General features: G+C 40.6%; 1 protein-coding gene across 1 annotated transcript; it reads right to left on the reverse strand.

Moving 5' to 3' along the window:
* Positions 1-1,505: 1,505 nt before the first annotated feature.
* COMMD5 (COMM domain containing 5) lies at positions 1,506-15,857 on the reverse strand. The gene is made up of 7 exons (XM_015860793.2): positions 15,651-15,857; positions 14,135-14,295; positions 13,260-13,288; positions 10,603-10,653; positions 7,098-7,193; positions 5,281-5,356; positions 1,506-2,093 (listed from the first exon to the last, which is right to left on the reverse strand). The coding sequence occupies exons 1-7, from the start codon at positions 15,814-15,816 to the stop codon at positions 1,992-1,994; spliced, it is 681 nt and encodes a 226-aa protein (XP_015716279.1). The 5' UTR covers positions 15,817-15,857; the 3' UTR covers positions 1,506-1,991.
* Between the last annotated feature and the right edge of the window lie 7 nt (positions 15,858-15,864).

The raw sequence follows: 15,864 nt of genomic DNA on the forward strand, positions 1-15,864 counted from the left end.
GTACTTGGCAGATATCTTGAGCAACAGAATGCACTGTGCGCTCACACAGTGTTCCATTTGTCTTGAAAGACTTGACTAATAGCATTAGTGGAGGTACATTCTCCAGCCACATAAACATTTAAAAGGGCAAAGTCACAACAAGAAAATGTTTTGTTTCACACTTTGTGATAACACGATTCCAGTAAAAAGCAGAACAAACTTCACAAAGCAAAACCAAAAAGCAAACACCAAATTAATGCAGTCTATAGACCTCTTGAAGTTACTGGGGCTCATTTGTTTTTATTTGCTTTGGTGTGAGCTTCACAGAGCAGTTAAGGTACATGAATCAGACTGGGAAGTTGATGAGTGGCCGACAAAGACAGCAAACAGAACATGTGGCTTTTGAACAGTCCAAAATCACAACATATTTATATGAAAACTACAGGACACTTATGTATAGGTTTGATAGGCTTTCAGGATTGTGACAATTCAGCTGACTGTACACTGATATGGACTGCTATCAAAGAAGACTCCTCTTAAAAAGTAGGACAGTATTATCTTATGGCTATTGTGACTCATAAAATCCAAGAGCCAAGTTATCCTTTCCTACAAAAACACCTGTGGAAGTGTAAAAGCCTTCCTGAATCCACAATGTTATATTCGCTAGAGAGTGTTAGGCCCTGGAACAGGCTGCCCAGGGACGTTGGATGCCCCGTCCTTGGAGGTGTTCAAGACCAGGTTGGACGGGCCCTGGCAACACAAACGATCTAGTAAATGTGTGCATGTTTGGTGGCCCTGCCAGGCAGGGGGGTTGGAACTACATGATCCTTGAGGTCCCTTCCAACCCGGGTCATTCTGTGATTCTGTGATATGTGTTCTGAACTACCTGTGACAGGTGGGTAAACCCCACGCCGAGGCCCATGAGCTGTGCTGTTCAGCTGTTCAGTCTCCATGTCCTTACTCCTGGGGGAAAACTCTTTCAGGCACTGACTCAGGAATGCATCCCTTCTTAGCAAAGCCCTTAGGGACATATTTGTGGTCCCATTGAGTATAAATGAGACTTAAAACATATGCTTCCAGTTAAGGGAGTTCTTTCAAGCGTTACAAATGGAGCAACGAGCCTTCAGCCCATGCTCACTGGGTATTGTTTGGATATACTTTCACCTCTGACTTTCATCCCAGGGGCTGGATACAGTCTCCTCACCCTGGGGTCTGGTTTGTTGCTAAGGAATATATTAGCTGTAGTGACCTACAAGGCTACTGTCTTCTGCTGCCGGATACTGTTACCATGCTAGAGGTTTCTGCCCTGTAATAAGACCCAGACGACTCAGCTGACAAATGGGAAATACGTGAAACAAAGCAGACATTTCCACTATCTACAAGATGACTCCAGTTTAGTGTATACTGATCATCCAGGTAAAGACTTAGATTATACATTTCACCTTCCGCAGTTCCACTGAATTAGTTCAACCCATACATCTTCAAAATTAGCTTTTGAGTATATGAGCCTATACTTGAGTCACTTATCAAGAAACCAGACAGCAATTTTACTTACACCAAACTCAAATTCACATTTGTCATACTACAGCACAATAGTTGTTGCTGTTGTGTTTTTTATTTGACACGTTGCTGGGCTTTCTTCTGATACACACTGATGGTGCTTCCGGTAGCAGGCTTTCAAAAATAATTAGAGTGATGAATCATAATCAGGACGAAATGGTTCTTACATTTAAGATAGTTATTTAAAAAATGTTTTGATGAATCATGCAAAAAATGCTTGCAAATAGGATTATACTTTTTCATCAATATATTTTTTGGTTTTTTTATCTAAGTCTTAAGAAAAGAGCTTGTGCTTTTAACACTTGAATTGAAAAAATATTTACAGCAGACATAATAAATGCTACTTTGCAGTTATAAGACAGGCAAAGTGGTGATGGTCCCACACTTTAACCTTCACAAAAATCCCTGAAGGTTTCACATCTGTTCTGACAACATCCCAGTTACAGAAGAGCTCAGTCCTGGATTTTCAGTACGCTTCTTTTCTCCAAATCATTCATCTCCTTCAGGATAAGGGCTACGTTGTATCTCAGCTCCTGGAACTTCGCAACTGGCACCTGAAACAGAAGGTTCAGTTTAACCAGCATGAGGCAGGTTAGATACTTTAGGCAGAGCATGCCTATGGAGTGTCAGTTCAATCTCTCTTTAACATAAATAAAATAAATAAATAATAATAATAAACACACACACACACACATATATATATATATTACACTTAAGACAAAGGATTGCAGGTTAATAAATCTCACAGTGGCCATTTGTCTTCATAATGTATGAATGGAAGAGAAGCTTCTGCCGTCAAAGAACAGTAGTTATCTCTGTATATATCAAGAGTTGGATCTCAGTAACACCAAACTCTTGCAGAGTCCTCATACAAAAATGTGAGGTCTAAGAAGGTATTGTGAAACATGAAATACTCTAGTAGCTCTTCACAGTTCCTGAAAGAATCAGTTTTTTTCCTGATATTTCTTTAGGTTTTAGAACAGTAAAATAAACATCCACCCTGACCTACACGCTGGTCTACAGTTCCCAAAGCAATTATTTCCCACTGCTAATGTTCCATTAAGAAAAAGAAGGGTGGATCAGTAGATTCAGTCAAGGTTCATGATCTGTGGGCCTTTTAATTTGGAGCCAGTTCTGACTTCTGTCAAACCATCTGCTGCCTTTGTCTTTAAAGCACTTGAATGCTACAGCTAAAGAAGGGCCACCCAAGAGCCTATTATTTTTTTGCTTTGACATGAGAAGACAGAATTCAACCTGGAAAACAGCCACGGGACGTTCTCATTTTACACAAGAAGAGAAAACAGATGTGATCTCAACACCACTAAAAAGTTATGGCAATTTAAGGATGGCCAAGATTAGCTAAAGCCAGAATGACAGAAGAGCTCCTGCTAGTTGACTAGAAATCACAGTTTAATTAACAGAAATTGCAGCACTGATTTCAAGATAGTGCAACTCCCCACAAAGGAAACTTCCTCTCCTCACTCACACAACACTTGCAACTAACATGGGAATATCAGACAGACTAATGTATCCAATCATCACAAGCAATAGATGAACGTCTGAACCAGACTGATGCAGTAAAAGTGCACAGCAAACCAACTAATGAAACCACAGGCTTAGCCAGCTCAGGACCTACCCTAACTCTCCACTACTACCACTAAAAACTATCTAACTAATGAACGCAGTAGTTCTTTATTCAAACTGAATACAGCACGTTTCCCTATCTCAACATCTATCCTTCTTAAAACCTGGTTTTACAAGGGATTAATGATGAGTAACTGCAGCAGTGGAGAAGAAGCCTTATGGCTGTGTGCACTGACTGTAAGTTTACAGTTAGTTTCATAAATTAGACTACTGAATAAGCTAATGAGATAACATCTTCAAAGAGATGACAGCCTGAGAGAGCAAAGAACAATGTGCTGCCATTCAGCATTGCAAATGCTACAAAAGTAACTGGACAAACTGATAGCAGGCACTTGTTTAAGCACAAGCCTCAGAGCTAAGGAGATCAGCTTTTCAAAGGCTAAGAGGTAAAATCAGGTTATAGAAGTATAATGTCTGCTCTCTGTGGATCATGCAAATATGGCACCAATAAGTTATGATTTTACGTGGATGAGACTCACTGCGAGGGCTGAGAGGAGGCAAGAAGACTCATGGACTTTCCTGTACCATTTCAAGCTTGAGAAGCCAAATAGAAGGAAGTATATTAAGCACTATTAAGGCCCTTCTGAGAACACATCTGAACACAGGCATAGATTGAGGGGCAGAGATTAACATCAGTGCAGTGCACAAATGCCTGTGCCTGCGCCAGTGCAGGCCCAGACTGCTTAGCAAAGCACTAGCCAATTTACTTTACTTCTTTGTCTACACAGACTCTTTCTGTGACACACTTTTAAAAACTGTTCATAATGGGATAATCTTCGTGTTTTATCAATTTACATAATCCCTGTTGGATAACGGGACAACCGGTACTTGCTGGAATGAAGGAAAACTGAAGGGATGAGAACTATGCTTACCTGCATTTGGTTTTGGATCAAGGAGCTACTATCTGCAGGAAGATCGCTCATCATACAAAAATCCCTTTTACAGCCAGATCTTTGGTATTCAGACCTTGGCAGCAGCAAACAGCTGACTCGAAAAATGAGGCATCCAATTTGCTATCAGGTATCCGCACTTCTGCATGCACCAGCCAGGCACAGCAACACATCTCTACCGCAGACTAGAAGCAAAGCCCCAAATCGTAACAATTAAGAGCATGTGCTAGCTTTAATTAAGTGAAACTCAACGTGCTGAGAAGAGTTGACCTGAAGTCCAAGGTATCACTTAAGTTCCATGGAAGATCTCAGAGAAGGCTAACAGGCTGCTCTGAGGACTAACCACACTGGGGTGAATCTGATCTTCTGTGAAGCGAAACCCCCAACGCCTGGCGATGTAGCACAGAGTTCATACCTTCCCCAACAGCTGTATTGTGAAACATTACACTAAAATCAGTCCAACTCTCTGAGCCTAGAGTGCTTTGGTGCTTCTTCCAGACTACTACTACTACATGAACTGAAGTAAAAATCTTTTAGGAGGTCAAATGTGATAATGACTGTTATGCACTGAACTCCTATGCACACTACCATGTTATCTAAAGAACAAATAGCATTCTATTTCAAATGTTAAAACATGGAAGAATGTATGTTTTTTGTTTTGTATTTTGCAAGCCATTACATACAGCATAAGAAATGCTGCCACTGACCAATGCTGAGGTAAAAAACACATAAGCTTTTTACTTTCTTTCTAGCAGTGAAGTCAGTGCTAAAGAAAACCAAACTACCTGTGCCACAGTAGAGAATGTTTTACCAGTCAGGAGGTTCACAAGTGCATCATATCCTATATAAACTACCCTAGTAATTTTTCTCCTCTAAAAAGCCATCATGAGGTATAGAAGTTACAGCTGATACCAAAACTATAACTTTAAAACAAACTAGGTGTTATGCAACAGTACTTTCCAGTAACTAATATAACTAATATTTGTATAACAAATGAGCTCTCAGCCAAATGTGCATAAGAACAAGGTATGAAATGATTTTGGTTGGCAATCAGTTATACACACTGTATGTGGTTGCAGGGGACATGGAGGAAAGCAAACTGACAATGCACTGTTTACAAAAACTTTAATGTTTTAGATAGTAGTTCAACTTCCTAAAAAGAACTTTAAGTGCCTTCTTTTTTATTTGTTATGGCAATCAGACTTACTTCGAAGCGATGAGCTGTCCCATCTGAAAGCTTCATCAGCATTAAAATGGATGGTTGAAGAGCACGGGCCAGTGAACTGAAATTATTTACATTATTAGTATTACAACAATAAACATCAGCAGTGTGACAAGTATGCCATTGTACAGTAACAATTTAAGATGTTCCTATTGGCTTTACATTAGTAATTTTTATTACAGGGTCAGGTACCTGGCTGGTTGGAAAGTCACGAAGATGGGAGTCCTGTCAAACTTACCTCACAATTTAGACTAAAGAGTCTGAATATCTTAATAACGGCAAGAAAATGCTAACAGGAGGATTTTCATTTTACACAAACTATAAGAGCTGACCAACTCTGGCTAGCAGTAATTCATGGGGCTTTTTTAGTGCAGTTTTCTATGTTGTATTAACTCTTTCAATTCCTTCATTCTTTCAACTGCCATCTCATCTGAGGAACCAAGCTTCCTCAGCCTCCATCCTAAATTTGTGGATTGCTATTTATTTTACATGATGACCCAAAGAGGGGAAATGAGTCACTGTTGTGCAGGATTCATCAACAGATGCTGCCAAAACCTACTCAGGTACTGACAGGCGTTACAGCCAGAAGCCATGCCTCTCCACAGAGGCTGATGCTGGATAATAAACAAGAATTCCCATGGGGAGGATGACTGTAAAGGAAAATAAGAAGGAAAATAGAAAAGGGTAACGCGTTGCTTCTGTACTGTTTGGAAAGCAATCATAGGATTTGCCCACAGCTTGCAAGAGTTGTATCTGAGGATGTTTATCTGTACATTTTGTTCTCTTATAGGTACAGATCTTTCTGCATCGTGATACCTTTGCAGTGCTTACAACACTGTTCATCTGAGAGTCACTTGAACTTGTAGCTTGTGGCTATCACAGTTTTTACTTAGGAGACCTTTTTCTTGTCATCTACGTCAGCAGTGAGACTGAACCCTCCCTCAGATCCTGCAATGCAGGAACACAACAAGAAGTCTCTTGTGCTAACAATTTCATCTACTGACAAATACTGGATCATCTTCTAATTTCTTTCATCTTGGTTAGTCTTGGTGAGATTGAAACAAAAATCGGGAAAATAATAAAAGATTTCTACTTCCTGTCTAGCCAAAGATCCATCCCATAACTGCCTCTGCTGTGGCAGACAGGAAGAATTCATTCACTTCAGGCATAGACAAGATGATCACACAGAGGCTTTTATTCCTGTTTTGTGAAAGAAATTAGAAGGCAGGTCAATAAGCAATTGTATAACTAAGGCAATGTGAAGGTGCTCTTTTGAAGCCTCTCTGTAAAATCTACAGCAGTAGATATGTAAATAGGATATGGAATTTTATTTAACACACACTAAACATAAATGATAGCCTACTTGAGAAGCTGGATAGACAATTTCCCTCCCTTTCTCCAATGAAACTAAGGGCCTGGCTGGCTGCTTGTGGCTCAATCCATCTAATTGCTTCCGTTATCAGCGAGGACTGTGAAGTTGTATCAAATCTGTCATGTCTTAAAATAATGACAGACCAAAACTTGGAGTTAAATGATTGTAGCACAGGAGTTTTAGAGAGTAAACAAATAAGAAGCATAAAAAAAAAATCACTATCAGAAGATGAAGACAGCAGCTTGTTGATAAGTACATGTAACCTTTTGCATATCAGCTGGCATACAGTGTTAAAAAAAAATCCCTCTGTATCTTACCATTTAATGCAGTAAGATACACTTCAACACTGTTAATATTTTAGGCAGCACAGGAAGTCAGTTTAACCTGGGACAAAATATCTTCCTTGGTCATGCAGAATTTTGTTTTTTACCTTGTGGATATAGCTACATCCACTCTCCACTTGAAGTCCTGGACACTTGGCAGCCTTGTTGCTTGCATCAGAGCTGTGCCTTCAGAAGCAGGACGCCTATAGAGCAAATCAGAAATGAGAAGCTGAAATGCAAATTCACAAAAGCAACAACAATCTAAAGGGAGAATAAGATTCCTCAGAACAAACCTGTCTGGAACTTGTTTCTTGTTGTAGATCTATCATCACCTAGAGAGATTTCATGGAATGGTTGAGTTTAGAGGGATACGTGGTTCAACCCCCTGCTCAAGCAGGACTACTTAGGATAGGCTGCCCAGGACCACGTCCAGGCATGTTCTGAATACCTCCAAGGAAGATGACTCCACAACTTCTCTGGACAACCTGTGCCAGAGCTCAGTCACCCACACAGATGACCCAATGGGTCTGAATGAGTTCCAGCAGGAACAAGCAAACAAGAACAGACGACAGATGACTCAAGCCACAAAGCTGGACTAAGCTCACCATGCTCCTTCAACAGAAAGCACCCAGCATTTGCTCACAGCAGTGATTTAAATGTAATGACATTAGAGAGTATTCTGAAGCAAAATAAAAAAAAAAAAAATCACATAGTGGCTCATGCTAATCGAGTATACTTTTCAACCTCCAAATTCCTTATGTAATATATGACTCAACTCCAACACAACCTTCATAACTTCTGTCTAGACTACTGTTTGAGAAGGCCCAGACTTTCTTTATTACATATATTACAGGAAGAATCAGGCTAATCTAATTACAGAGTTTACCTCAGAAAGGAATCCTCTCTGAACAAATCAGGGACTGTAGGAACTCGGACTCTTTTGTGCAAGTGAGCTGGTCCTTTTAGAAACTGCTGAGAAAGATTAATAATTTGATAAGGTACCAAATACTGATAGGCTAAGATCCTCCAACACTCTTGCATTTAGCAAAAGTAATATAAAAAAGAATGCATACTTTTCTGGGGGGCAGTGCTGGTCAGAAGTGACATACATCCCAAACGGTACAACAAAGTAATGAGCAGAGAAAATAGATCAGCTGGTTCCTACACACTACAGAGTACTGCATAGGAAGTAGGTCACACAGCTGGGTGCAACCATAAGGAGTCACAGTCCAGAGCGGTCATTAGCAGGATTAAACAATAAGAATAGGCCTTTCCCTCAGTGGTGAATTGCTGCCAGAGTATTGCTTAATTTGGGAAATGCCTAAAACCAGCCACACTGCTGCTGCATCCTTAAGACACGCTGACTCCCTTCAATGGAGAACAGTCCATTCAGTGTAGCAGCAGCACTGGGCACAGAATGAACAGGGATAACAGGAAGATGTTACAGTTTGCAGTGATGGGAAAGGTCAGCAGTATCCAAACAGAGACTGTTAAATTATGGCATTCCTGTGGCCAAAATGGACTGCACTTCAATACTGGCCCTTTAGAGTCACAGTTTTTATAGCTCAGATTCAGCTCCTGTCAGCACCTTCTCAGGGTGGAGAGGATTACAACTGCAAGAATCCTGTAAGGCTGATAATGTGCGTAGTGGCCAACATACCCTTAATCAGCTTCCAAGAGAAATAGCAAAATGGAACAGAAAAAGACTCAACGGACCTTGAATCCACAACCTATGGAATATAACTATATTTGATAAAATCTCTGTGCCAACAGCTGCAATACACTGTCACCACACATATGGTGCCTAAGACAGAAGTTAGAATGAGTAAAGCAATATGGATGAATTACAGAACATCCAAAACGGTATGCCTGCCGACAGGAACATCACCTGCCAAAGGATGCAACAGAGCAATTGAAGATGGAAGATTTGAGAATGTGGAGCAGTAACTGACATAGCAATATCAAAACTGAAGACAGATTTGGGATGGGTTGCGATGCACATAACCATATAGCCCAGCAAGCCGCTGAAGAGAGAAAATATATAAACGAGTATGTGTCAAATGGTGCACAAAATACTCACTCCTAAAGAACCTACAGCTATGCTACCTAAAAAAATGCAGTACATTTACTACAAACATTCAAAGTTGGGGAAGTTACGGCTAGTTTTAATTTCATACACTTATTTTATAATGTGAATGTGCCAAGTTTTATTTCCTTTTCAGTCTATACAGTTTGTTGGAACTATGGAGACACAGAAATAAGAATGTTAAATTCCCAGCACTTCAGAGTTGTTCTTTAATGAACAAAATGTCAAAAATAGGATAAGATGCCAGAAAAAGTATTAAAAACTCCAGAATTGATTTTTCTGGGTTATGTGGCTCATACTGAATTTTTGATCAGATGCTACTTCTTAATACTTCTCTTATCATCACAGTCATATATATTTACAATTCAATAAGCATATGCATGATTCACTACTACACTTACGATTATAAAAGCAGATCTGTCTAGAAATCAAATCTGAGGTGCTCTTCTCTGATCTTAAAACACAGAGCAAGATTACACTGGATAATCACAGCTTTTGAAATGAGAAAAAGCTAAATTTTCCAGCATCGTGATTTCACAGTAGAAAACAGACAATCATGCATGCTTCAAATGACATCTAAATTTAACTTCGTTCTCCACTGCAAACAATATTTCCACTTTGCAGCCATGAATTCTGCATTCTTTCACACCTATAATTCAAACAGAATAACAATGAAAATATGAGAAGGCTGGATTTATCTTTTACTCCATGAACCATTCATTTTAAATCAAGATTTTAACCAAGGAAATTAAAAATATTTTAAATGTTGGTAGCAGCATTCGGACCTTTGTGAGGGGAAGTGAGACACCGCAAGGATGGTTGTCAGTATATCTGAAACAGCTCTGGGTTGGTGATGCCATGTGCTGAGTGACCTCACCTCTCAAGGAGGAAAGCTCTGCATATGCAAGAAGTTAAAGCAATTTCAACATACAGAGGAAGATAAATATAATTGAGTAGAGAACATACAGAATAAAAGGGAATCCCTCTAAGGAAAAGCAAAGAGCCTTTTCAAGAAGCTTTTGACTGGTACACTGTCTGAAGGTAAGGAGGTATATTGCTTGGTGAATGAGTAACAGCTAGCATATGTATCATCAAGTCACTCAGTCTGAATTCAGCTGTACATTAAGACATGATAAAATGCTGCCTGAGAAAGTTTCTATGAATCACAGCATGTAGAAGGATGCTCGTAGCTTATTTCTCAACAAAAACCTTTCACTTTTGCTCTAACTTGCAATGATGGTGGTGATAAGAACACTTAATTCTGCAATCTACCCTTCATCTGTAGGTTATGATGCATTTTACAGAGGATACAGAACATGGCAAAAACTGATGGTAATCAAAGAAAAAAATGAAAAAAAAAGCTACTTACTGCATACATACCCATGAATGACAGATATTTACACTGAATCCAAATAATGGGACAAATCTTCCTCTCATGAGTTTAGAGAATTCTGCTGTTTCTTCAACAGGCTTGGAATATGTACATCAGCAGGGTTGCACAACACATGATACATAAAAATACTGACCTGTTACCAAAGACGATACTGGAAAAGTCCGTGATGAAATCTTCTGGTATCCTTAAAGAAAAGAGCAATAGGAAATAGGCAAGTGTTTTGTAACCACAAATATATGAACTTAGCTGCAAAAACTTACTGCAGAACACAAAAATAGTATCAACATTTTCCATTTTGCATTGCTTTAAACTTCCATCATCTCTTATGTAAGCACTTCAGTATTGACTCAGTATATGCTCTCAGGAGGACAGGCTGTTTTTACAAGAACCCTAAAAGCTGTGCTACAACTTCCTGTGCTACCTAAAATGGCAACAGCGAGTTTCAGAAGAACCCTGTATTTGCCTAATTTCTCTTAGTAAAGAAGTTTTATGGATGGCTCTGACAAGTGCAGAAGGCAGATAATATAAACATCCCAAGCCTATACATTTCATTTCACTTTCACCTTAAAAGTGCAAGGAAAAGAAGACAGAATAATTTGCTCCCTTGAAAGTAAAAACAGAAGCCCTTGTAGCTAAGAGTACTTACAAAGAAGAATATATCTAGCATGGGGCGGACACGGATAAATTTGATGAGACCATTAAAACAAGGTGAACAGACTAACTCATTCCATCTGCCTTTTGCACTCCACTACTTTACCATTCCTCCACTGCTGTTGCTTTACAAATAAGCTGCTGTTGATTTCCAGTTCAATATATCAGGCTGTGAACCGCAAAGACTGCAGAGCAAACATTATCTGTTCAGCTGCCTTTGCACAGAGACAGTAACCTCCTACAGAGAGGCATGCTGGACAAGTGGAGGAAGTAACTGCTTCAGCTGCCACAGTTAAATCCAACACTGAGTATGAATCAGTGCCCTGAGACATCATTTACCGCTGCCTTGAGATACACAGCAGTCTATCAAAGACAATCAAAGCAAACAAAGAAGTTACCTGTCCTAAAGGGCTTGTAGTGGGGGGGGGTGGGTGGGGAAACAACTCATCAACTCACACAGTGGGAAAATGAAATGGCTATTATTTGAGTTTGAACCCTTTCAAGAAAAAGTGGGGTTTAAACAGGTTTTTAGATAGTACTTATCATAGAATTACCCAGGTTGGAAAAGACCTCGAACAGAACTGAATTTATACTAGTAAGGCAGCCAACTGAGGCAAACCAGGAACTGAGGAGGGGAGACTAGACTGATTTTTTAGTTGCATGTGTCTCTCCAAAGAGATGAGAGTTTCTGCACGCATTACCTATACTACCTGTATAAGCATATCACTTAATCCATCAAATAGCCTCTGAATGTAGCAGAAAAGCTGAAGAAAGGAGGGTTATAATACAATTACTAAGATAATTATCACAAGACTTGTTTGACAGTAAGACTGTGGGTCACTAACATAGAAGCATTAGTGCTACCATTATGCTTGCCTTATTTTTGCCCCACAGTTAATGACTTTGCTGAAAATTCTGTTCCCAACTCAAGCATCTTAGCACATACAAATCAGTTTGGACACAGAATATGATGCAGCTCTGGCCTGAGCTACAGGTGGTAATCATTTTTCAAAGGAACATTCTGAGAATAAGATCTACCATAAGGATGTTTCAATCTCATGTTATTGTTCTGAGCCACAAAGTTATTAAAGGAAGGAAAAAAACAGCATCCAAAATTTAGTATGATTTCATTCTCACTGGCTGAGTTAGTCAGGACAAAAAAATATGGGCTATGGGATGGCAATCCTATGAAACCAGCAGTACTGACCTAATTCACCACAAGTGGGCATGTTTCCCAGACTCTCGCTTTCCAATAAAACTAGAAGCCAATACCAGCTGCATCACCAGGAAATTCAGAACTACAAGACTCTGGATGGATGGAATTAGACAGGCTAATTCTCAGCTTCACTGAAAAGATCAAACTAGAATGCACGAGAAATGAGAACAGGAAACCCTGCGCAGGTTAACTGACAAATAAGGATGAGAAAAGAAGGAAGTAGAAATCCTTTTATCCTAGATAGAAATCAGAATGCAAAGAACTGTAGGAAATTAATATCTTACAATATTTGAACCTTGGTTGGTGCAGAAGTTTCTCTACAGATGGAAGCATCAACTGCAGTTATTCTCAACTACGGAGATAGGAAAAGCCTATAAAGATCATTACTATCTGAAATCTGGCTTTTAGAATATGAAATTCTATTCACAGATACTCTGAACAGACTAATGTAACAAATATTACGTTTTGTTGGGTAACTGGCAGAAGAGATCATAACTGAGCAAGGTTTCTTGAGTGTTATATCATTGGCCTTTCAAAGAAGAAAAAGAAGTAGGGCAGTTTCTTAGCTTCTGTAACGTTATCACTATCTTACCAAACATGCTAAAATATACTGCAGGGCAAGGTGGGGATGGCAAAGAGAAGGTCACTCACATTTGCATAACCTACATTACAGACTAAATTAGACCAGTCTCCTCAGCATGCAAAATTTACTGCTCATGCTCAGTGCTAAATCAAGCCTTACACAACACCTGTTTTTTTCCTCTGGCTTTGTATGACATTTGGCAACAGATGCGTTATGTGTTATTTACAGGTAATTTCTATACCAACTTTGTTGTGTAAAAAAAGTTGACTTGGGAAGGCAGTTACATAAAAGTAATGAGAAACAAACAGATGGGAAAAAAAACAGGCATTAACAGGCATACCTGAGCTCCTTCAGGTCTTCCTTAAAAACCTAGAAAGACAAAGGTGAAATTTTACAGGGTAGTCATGAAAGAAAGTTTCTTACCAAGTGAATTAACAGTAGCTACTTGCTTTCTATCTCCCACCCAAAAGTGTTAGTCTCAAGTGCCAGTAAATGTGAAATGACAGGTTACTCACTGCAAAGAATTTCCAGAAGCGGTCAATTAATTTGTGAGAAATTAATTTTAAAGGCCTAAATCTCTCAGAAGATTTGATGTTTTGAAGGCTGCACCGCGGCCATTTCTTTCATGTAGCTACTGACACGCTCTTTGTCTTTAGAGTAATTACACGACCTTATTCTCGCGTATGATTTGCAGTAACTTGTTTCAACTATGACAACAGAAAGGCAGTGGCAAAAGATGAGCACTGTCTGTGTTTCCTGCAATATGTGTTTTCCCAATATACCTGGGTGAATAAGGACATGGCCTGTTAACTAGAGGGAGGTGTCAAACGAGAAACTCAGAAGAGGTTTCCTCACGCAAAGATAAAATCAGGAATTAAGGTAATATAACAGAAAAAAGAAAATAGTCATGAAAAGGGAATACGAGTCAGGACCATGGCAAGTGTACACACATTCACAGACAACATCTATAGCATTAACAACATCTATAGCACTTTCTCCCAGTTTCCACTACACTGTTCTGACCAGAACAGATTTAACAGCTCACTATAAACCTATCCAAACAAAAAGATCTCTATGTTTCTAACAGTTTTTTCTAACTAACTTGGAACAATATGTTCACGTGAAGCTCCTCACTCTGGCAAACAGCATTAAGACGGTAACTCACATGTGGCACAGCTGTAACTGATTAAGGCTCCAGGCCCTCCCACAACTTACTTCTTGTTTGAAAGTCGATATGGGGAGTCTCAGTGCTTCTCGGAGAAGGGTATACATGCCAGAAATGAGGAAAGCAAGCTGCTCCTCGGAGAGATCGGTGCTTTCTGCAATCAGCTTGACAGCTTCTTTGCAGTCTTTTCCTTCCAGTGCATTCACAGTGACTGTGAATAAGAAAGCAATGCAAGATCCCTTTAAAAAGTGGAAGACCTGGAGACAGCAAACATCTCCTATATCCCTGATTTTACTTGTTCAGTGTGCTGACATTTTTCCAGATGTGAAGCTGTCACAATTTACTGAAAAAGCCAAATGCATATCACCACTGAGGTCTTTTATTACATCACATGCAGTGCAGGACACAGGTTGCTGACTACTACTCACCTATTAAAATACAGCTCCAATTTGTCTAGACAGCTTTTATGACAATACATCTTCTTCCTACAGCCCAACCTTAACAACTGGTTAAAAACATCCCAAAGAAATCTCTCTGCTAAGCCACTTGCTCCCAGTAGATGATACGTGGGATCACAAACTTCTATTTTAGCAGAGCCTACAATACAGGATTAGCCTGAGATAATGTTGAATACTGTTATTATCTCTTCAACCAAGCAGGCATGTGAAGCACTATCTAATTTGATAATTAATTATTATTTAGTGATAAATCGACAGTAACATCCTCAAAAAGACAACTTGGTGCAAGCACCGGAGCAACTTCAACACAGCCTGTCGTCTTCCAAGACCTGCAGCGTTTTGCAGCTGTTAATCACACAGACCATCAAGAAGAGAAGACTCGTGGATACCTCTGCCAGCCCTACAAGAGCCTGCGAGCCCACCCTGCCAGCAGCGGCGGACACCAGCACTGTAATGACCCAACAGGGCATTATTTACTCGCCCTACCCTGAGATCCGAGGGGCTGTTTGCTCCCCCTAGGGTAGCAAGCAGGTATGACACACCAAAACGGGGCTGACAGTTCAGCCATCCTGCACAGCGCTCTGGGGCAGTCAAGACAGTTTTTGCTCTCCACTGCCCCAGCAATGGGCTGCAAATACAGCCCCACGTCTGCAGGAACTTTTGTCCCCGGTACCCCTATATGTAGCTTTATCGCATTCAGTTGCCATAAGGAAATCCTGGCTACATTGCTTTGTTACTGACAATATGCAGGAACACTCAGAGACTTTAAAACAGACAAAAAACCCAAACCTTGACAGCTACCAGATGCTTTGAGTTCCTATTGACTAAGAAAAAGCCTGAGAGGCAGTTAGTAGAAAGGATGAACACAGCAGGGTCACAGCCCTACATAGAATAGGTTAAAAGGACTGAGGACTAAGGGTTTCTGGTGCAAAACAGAGTGGAAAGGAGGCAGCAGAGTCCCATTCTGCGCTCCTCAGTCCAAAAGGGAACTCCTAGAGAGAGTCCACTGAAGGGCCACAAACATGATGAGGGTCCTGGAGCGTTGTTTCCCTCCACCCCTGCAGCCCCCTGCGCTTCCTTCCAGCCGCAGCCCGGCGCTGGGCCGTACCTTTCAGCAGGCGGCGGAACGTCTCCTTGCCTACTTCGTGCAGGCCGCGGGCCATCGCCTCTACCTCGGCCGGCACCCGCGGCCCCAGGAAGCCTCCGCTGCCTCCGCCGCTCTCTCCGTGCCCGTAGGCCGCTCCGGCCGCCTTGCCCACCGCCACGGCCGCCATGCTCTGTGCGGCCGCTCGTCCTCCGGCGCGGCAGGGGACGCTGTGCTG

This window comes from Coturnix japonica, chromosome 4 (genome assembly GCF_001577835.2).
Source record: "Coturnix japonica isolate 7356 chromosome 4, Coturnix japonica 2.1, whole genome shotgun sequence".
Classification (NCBI taxonomy): Eukaryota; Metazoa; Chordata; class Aves; order Galliformes; family Phasianidae; genus Coturnix; species Coturnix japonica.